The sequence below is a fragment of the Limulus polyphemus genome, unplaced genomic scaffold (assembly GCF_000517525.1).
Source record: "Limulus polyphemus unplaced genomic scaffold, Limulus_polyphemus-2.1.2 Scaffold5304, whole genome shotgun sequence".
NCBI classification, from domain to species: Eukaryota; Metazoa; Arthropoda; class Merostomata; order Xiphosura; family Limulidae; genus Limulus; species Limulus polyphemus.
Window position 1 is genome coordinate 14,005 of NW_013670914.1, and position 7,794 is coordinate 21,798.

At 33.5% G+C, this 7,794-nt stretch overlaps 1 protein-coding gene across 1 annotated transcript in view; it reads right to left on the reverse strand.

Annotated features, from left to right (window-relative positions):
• Positions 1 to 7,794, reverse strand: part of LOC106472405 (acyl-CoA synthetase family member 2, mitochondrial-like) — a 21,557-nt gene that overhangs the window by 3,603 nt on the left and 10,160 nt on the right. Inside the window, exons 8-13 of the mRNA XM_022400985.1 lie at positions 7,504 to 7,508; positions 7,172 to 7,263; positions 4,752 to 4,828; positions 3,705 to 3,812; positions 2,572 to 2,720; positions 1,537 to 1,678 (exon numbers count right to left, since the gene is read on the reverse strand). Coding sequence (XP_022256693.1) covers positions 1,537 to 1,678; positions 2,572 to 2,720; positions 3,705 to 3,812; positions 4,752 to 4,828; positions 7,172 to 7,263; positions 7,504 to 7,508 — 573 coding nt within the window. The remainder of the gene's footprint in view (positions 1 to 1,536; positions 1,679 to 2,571; positions 2,721 to 3,704; positions 3,813 to 4,751; positions 4,829 to 7,171; positions 7,264 to 7,503; positions 7,509 to 7,794) is intronic.

Genomic DNA, 7,794 nt, shown 5'->3' on the forward strand with positions numbered 1-7,794 from the left:
TCAAGATCTACTCATTATTTCTTTCCGTAGTTTATGTTGTAGCATCAAGATCTACTCATTATTTCTTTCCGTAGTTTATGTTGTAGCACCAAGATCTACTCATTATTTCTTTCCTTAGTTTATGTTGTAACACCAATATCTACTCATTATTTCTTTCCGAGTTTATGTTGTAGCACCAAGATCTACTCATTATTTCTTTCCTTAGTTTTTGTTGTAGCATCAAGATCTACTCATTATTTCTTTCCTTAGTTTATGTTGTAGCACCAAAATCTACTCATTATTTCTTTCGTTAACAAAGGTAATCCTATAAACAAGAAAGTGACTTGATGTTGCATATGAACTGAGATAACATATGGATGTGATTTATGTTTCAGCCTAAAGAATATAAAAATTTCTTTATTTCAAAAGTAGAAGTCGAAAAATTTCAAGAAAATGAAACAGATAGCCTGCTAGGTTCCAAAGCTTTGTGGTATGGACTTCAGTATTTGATGGGGAGATAACAGTAGTTAAAGGTAGATCACATTATTTCGAACTTGAGAAAGTGCTTCAAGCAATGTAGCTTAAATTTACAGGCAGGCCTGTGTAAAAAATAGTTCTTTCTTATATAGATGCATGGTGACTAACTAACGTTACAAATTTACTTATATTGTTCACAAGTACAGTTTTATTTAAAAGGATAAAGTTGGTAGAGAAAGGAGAGAATAAAGGCAATATTCCAGAAACAGTTGAATATGTTTATTTTTTAAGTATTAGTCCTTGTTTTAAGGATAGTTTAGGTAAAGTAGGTTGTATTGACGTTGAGTCTTCTTTGGACTGCATCACTATGGAGTTTGGCGGTGGACAATATATGATGGGACTGAAAATACAGTGAATTTGTTAAAATTCCCAATTTGCTACTGAAGAAGAAAGGTCCACCTTTCGAAAGCGCTCGGGTTATATGGTTTTTATTCATTTCTCTCAAGACTTCTTGAAACTACGTGTTTTTCTAACATCATTAAAATCACTGTAATGGAGAGATGAACCAATGATGGTTGTTTTGACGATACGTTAGTCACGTATACGTCTTTTTCATCCACTGATTTCTGATTATTTTTTTGTCATCCAGTGGCTTCATTCATTTTACAATATATTAACTTACCACCAAACGTCACTTGGCCACCAAATATTTCTTTGTTCGTTTATTGAATTTTGTGCAAAGCTAATCGAGGATTATCTGCTCTCATCGTTCTTAATTTTGATTGGCTAATCGTTTACCAATGAAGAGTGAGATTAATCTGAAAAGGTTCAACGAAGAGATTTGAGTCCGTGACTCACTAAATATTTAAAAACATTCGCAATCAGTGTGTTTAATTTGTACGTTCTAGTAACCCCTTTTTTCTGCAAAGCAAGGCCCGAGCTGTCAAATAATGTACTTGTTTAATGAACGTCCTGTTTAACGTTTACGTTATAATAACTCACCTCCATACGAAGCCGCTTGACGTAAACAAGCAAAACAATTAATACAGTAGGTTTAAGACAATACCAGTTGGTTCTTACATGCACTTCAGCGACATCTGGATGCATATGAAGAAATTCCTCTATCTCTAGAGGGAAGATGTTTTCTCCTCCTCGAATGATGACATCCTTTAATCTACCGACAATGCTGACGTAGCCATCTTCATCCATTACTGCTCTGTCGCTGTAAGCACAAGCAATATTTAAATTTTAGAGACATCCGGGTAAAAAAAAATAGTCCACTTTAATCACATAACTTAATTAATAAGTTTTTATACTGAGGTTCATATGTAAAATATAACCACATCTATAACAGGAAAGCTCTCATGTTTGGACGTAAACCGAATAAAGTACATAAGATGAATGTTAAGAAAGGAAAATAAAGTACATAATATAAATGTTAAGAAAGGAAAATAAAGTACATAAGATGAATGTTAAGAAAGGAAAATAAAGTACATAAGATGAATGTTAAGAAAGGAAAATAGAGTACATAATATAAATGTTAAGAAAGGAAAATAAAGTACATAAGATGAATGTTAAGAAAGGAAAATACAGTACATAAGATGAATGTTAAGAAAGGAAAATACAGTACATAAGATGAATGTTAAAAAAGAAAAATAAAGTACATTAGATGAATGTTAAGAAAGGAAAATACAGTACATAAGATGAATGTTAAGAAAGGAAAATATAATGGAAAAGTATTAAAGTTCTGAAGGTTCTTATCTTATTTACTGTCTTATTTCAAATGATACGTCTGGTGTTATTAAACACTTCCGTCTCCAACTTACTCGTGTTTTATAGACTACTGTTATTAAACACTTCCGTCTCTAACTTACCCGTGTTTTATAGACTACTTTTATTAAACACTTCCGTCTCCAACTTACCCGTGTTTTATAGACTACTTTTATTAAACACTTCCGTCTCTAACTTACCCGTGTTTTATAGACTACTTTTATTAAACACTTCCGTCTCCAACTTACCCGTGTTTTATAGACTACTTGTTATTAAACACTTCCGTCTCCAACTTACCCGTGTTTTATAGACTACTTTTATTAAACACTTCCGTCTCCAACTTACCCCGTATGATACCACCTAGCGTCACTGAACACTTCCATAGTGCTATCTCTGTCGTCCCAGTAACCCAGGAAGGTGTTATGTCCACGACTGCAGAGTTCTCCTTCAGTGCCCACTGGAACGACTCTCTTTTTTTCATCTATAATCTTCACCTTAAAACATATTTGATTGAAAGACAGAAAATCTAACGCTTACAGACATTTTAATATTTGTTTTTGAATAAATAACACAATAAATTATGTTGTTATGTGTAGAGGAAGTAGATTAAGTTGTTATGACACAGTGTATACAGGAAATAGACTCAGTTGTTATAACACAGTGTGTAGAGGAAGTAGACTCAATTGTTATGACACAATGTGTAGAAGACGTAGATTAGGTTGTTATGAAACTGGAAGATTTTTTAAGTTGTTATGAGACAGTAAGTACAGGAAGTAGATTACGTTGTTATGAAACAGGAAGTACAGGAAGTAGATTAAGTTGTAGTTGTAATTATATCCACTGGCGTTATAATAAGATGTATTGTCGCTGTAATAACTGTAGATACGTCTAAACTACTATTAACACTTCTAAAGTAGGGTTAACTGGTAGTTGTAAGTGTAGCCAGTGTTATAATAAGATGTATGGTCGCTGTAATAACTATAGATACGTCTAAACTATTATTAACACTTCTAAAGTAGGGTTAACTGGTAGTTGTAAGTGTAGCCACTGGTGTTATAACCAGATCTATGGTCGCTGTAATAACTATAGATACGTCTAAACTACTATTAACACTTCTAAAGTAGGGTTAACTGGTAGTTGTAAGTGTAGCCACTGGTGTTATAATCAGATCTATGGCCGCTATAATAACTATAGATACGTCTAAACTACTATTAACACTTCTAAAGTAGGGTTAACTGGCAGTTGTAAGTGTAGCCACTGGTGTTATAATAAGATGTATGGCCGCTGTAATAACTATAGATACGTCTAAACTACTATTAACACTTCTAAAGTAGGGTTAACTAGTAGTTGTAAGTGTAGCCACTGGTGTTATAATAAGATGTATGGCCGCTGTAATAACTATAGATACGTCAAAACTACTATTAACACTTCTAAAGTAGGGTTAACTGGTAGTTGTAAGTGTAGCCACTGGTGTTTACCTCTACATAGTCTATTGGAGTACCCACAGTTTTTAAACGTTTAGCCACGGAGTCTGTTGGGAAGCTTAACGTTATAACCGGACTATTTTCTGTCGTTCCGTAGGCTACCTATTTTAAGTAGAAAATTAAAGCTTCAAATCAGTGATCTTGGTAGGATTTATAATTGAACTATTTTCTTGTATCTTGAAATCAAAGTACATTATCTTTTTATTAAAAAAACGAAAGTTTAGATGAACAAAGGTATTATGTTAATGAGTTAAAGTGAAAAAGCACTTTTTAAAGTTATGTGGGATGTTAAACAAATTTCAATAATTAGATCAGTAAGAGAAACAACTGTGATCTTGATACACGAAAGTTTTCACAGTGTGTTATAGAATGCTACGTCTGCAGGGAAAACAAACCAGTACTAATATTTACTTATATTTAAACTTATTACATATAACTACACAATGAATGTGTATGGAATGAAATGAACAATCTCCTGAACAAGAAAACAAATCGTGAACATATAGTTGTAATTTATATAAAACAAACTTCTGAACATGAAAATAAGTGGTGAACAAGACGTGAACATAATTTAAAGAGAACAACCTTCTGAGCATGAAAAAAAAGTGGTGAAAACATACTTATAACTTAAATAAACGACCTTCTGAACATGTGAACAAGGCAGGAACACATACTTATAATTTAAATAAACAACCTTCTGAACATGAAACAAGTCGTGAACATGTTTTTATAATTTAAACAAAACAATTTCCTGTACATGAAAACAAGCGATGAATACTGTTTTATAAACAGAGCACTATCTTAAAGGTATAAACAGGTAGTGAATATCTGATAATTATACACGAATTGTTTAAAACTAGACACATATGACGTAAATAGAACAAGAAGACAAGGTTTAATCCATTTTGTCAAATAATTATCTTCATTCAATTTTAATTTACTGATTTCATTGACAATTATTTAAACTTTTATATTAAATCAGTTAACTCCATTGTTAATTCAGCTTTTACAATAAAAAATATTCTAAAATAAGTTTCTTACACAGATATTTTTCATATGCATTTCGGTCATAGCCTTATCCAGGATTTCACCTGGGCACGGAGCCCCCGACATTATTCCTATAATAAAGAGGGATTCCTAGTGTTAGAAACCACAGTAACTACGTAGGTGTAAACAATGTAACCACAGCTTTCAGACTAGATATTAATGTTCTTGTACAGCCAGAAGACACATTATCTATCCATACCAGCCTTATTGTACAGCCAAGAGACACATTACTATCCATACCAATCTTACTGTACAGCCAGAAGACACATTATCCATCCATACCAGTCTTATTGTACAGCCAAGAGACACATTACTATCCATACCAGTCTTACTGTATGGCCAGAAGACACATTATCCTTCCATACCAATCTTACTGTACAGCCAGAAGACACATTATCCATCCATACCAGTCTTATTGTATAGCCAAGAGACACATTACTATCCATACCAGTCTTACTGTACAGCCAGAAGACACATTATCCGCCATACCAGTCTTATTGTACAGCCAAGAGACACATTATCCATCCATACCAGTCTTACTGTACAGACAAGACACACATTATCCATCCATACCAGTCTTACTGAACGGACAAGAGACATATTATCTGCTCCCTAATATTTCATACAAGTTTTAATTTCTTAGTACAAAACTTTTTTCCTTTTGTTCAATTATACATTTTACACATTTTTTACTGTAATTTATTTTTCATATGTGATTTTACTGAACTAAATGTTCACATGTATCAAACTATAGAGTTAGTTTTAGTACTGAATATTATACATTTCCTACTACCTACAAAAATACCAATTTTAAATATTAAAATAGATATGAAGAACAGAAACTCACTAAAATAGGATTAACATAAAATAACAATTATTACTATGCTTTACTAAATTAACATCACCAGTTGTACCTTTCTGAATCAGCTCAAAATCACCAGTCACGCTCCTCTGTAAATTAGCTAAACATCACCAGTCATGCCTCTCTAAACTAGCTCAACATCATTAATCATGCCTCTCTCTCTCTCTGAATTATCTCAACATCATCAGTCATGCCTCTCTCTGACCTAGCTCAACATCACCAGTCATGCCTCTCTAAACTAGCTCAACATCATTAATCATGCCTCTCTCTCTGAATTAGCTCAACATCATCAGTCATGCCTCTCTCTCTGAATTATCTCAACATCATCAGTCATGCCTCTCTAAACTAGCTCAACATCATTAATCATGCCTCTCTCTCTGAATTAGCTCAACATCATCAGTCATGCCTCTCTTTCTGAATTATCTCAACATCATCAGTCATGCCTCTCTCTGACCTAGCTCAACATCATCAGTCATGCCTCTCTCTGACCTAGCTCAACATCATCAGTCATGCCTCTCTCTGACCTAGCTCAAAATCACCAGTCACGCTCCTCTGTAAATTAGCTAAACATCACTAGTCATGCCTCTCTAAACTAGCTCAACATCATTAATCATGCCTCTCTCTCTGAATTAGCTCAACATCATCAGTCATGCCTCTCTCTCTGAATTATCTCAACATCATCAGTCATGCCTCTCTCTGACCTAGCTCAACATCATCAGTCATGCCTGTTTAGGTGCTTGCTAATTTTATAATCATGTCCAATTGTGATCGTCATGTAACTTCGTCACTACTAAACCAGTTAAGTACGGTTTACTGGAGTATGACTTCGTAACAGTTTTGACTATTCGAGTTAGTAGTCTCTAGTGGGACAATTGTAAGTATTGGGATTTACAATGCTAAAATCAGATAGCCCAATGTGGCTTTGTTATAAGAAAACACAAACACACACTCGGGTTAATATCGGTTTGCTGTCTCTAGTTCGACTTCAGTGGAAACCTGAATAAAACATAAAAAATAGGCCTGATATTTGTGATAACTGTCCAGCACAGAAAATAATTCTAGTAGTGTATAAAAAGCCTCCTTGGCAGATAGTTCTGAAATGCTATTTTCATTTTTTACACAACTTTGATTTGAAATTCTTGGTTGGGAAATTAAAAGAAAACGAACAAACAGCAAAACTTGATTTTTATCTCAAATATTAGGCTTATTGGTTTAAATATTAGGCTTACTGGTTTGAATATTAGGCTTATTGGTTTCCAATGTTTCGTAACTTAACGTAAAGATAACAAGGAACCATTTGATTCTTCCAGACTTTTCTAATTCAAAACCTTAACTTTCAAACCACAAAAACTTATACAATACAACATGGGGGAAAATACGCTATGCAGTAACCAGGTACTAAAAATGGGATACACTATGCAATGACCAGGTACATCATGAACAAATGTATATATATATAGAGAGAGACATGCATATATGTGTGTGTGTGTGTGTATGTATATATAGTTTGAAACTATTTTAAAGTCATTAAACTAAGTATTTTAGGCCTTACCTGACTGTAAACTTGTGAGGTTGTATTTTTCAAAATCCGCATGTTGAAGTATGTCAATAAACATGGTAGGAGTACCGTACAGTGAAGTACACCTTAGGAAAATGAAACATGTTATTATTGACCACAAGGACACAAATTTCTGCTTTGAAACACCAACCTGGCTTGAGTTTCTTCATCAGAGAAATCTTAACATAGAATATACAATTGAGGAAAGATAAAATTTATAAATCATCAGCTACCATGTGGTAATCCTTTATAAAACATCAGCTACCATGTGGTTATCATTTATAACACATCAACTACCATGTGGTAATCCTTTCTAAAACACTAACTGCAACTTGATAACATGAGAAAATCATTCATAAAACATCAACTACCATGTGGTTATCATTTATAACACATCAACTACCATGTGGTAATCCTTTCTAAAACATTAACTGCAACTTGATAACATGAGAAAATCATTCATAAAACATCAGCTACCATGTGGTTATCATTTATAACACATCAGCTACCATGTGGTAATCCTTTATAACACATCAACTACCATGTGGTAATCCTTTCTAACACATCAACTACCATGTGGTTATCATTTATAACACATCAGCTACCATGTGGTAATC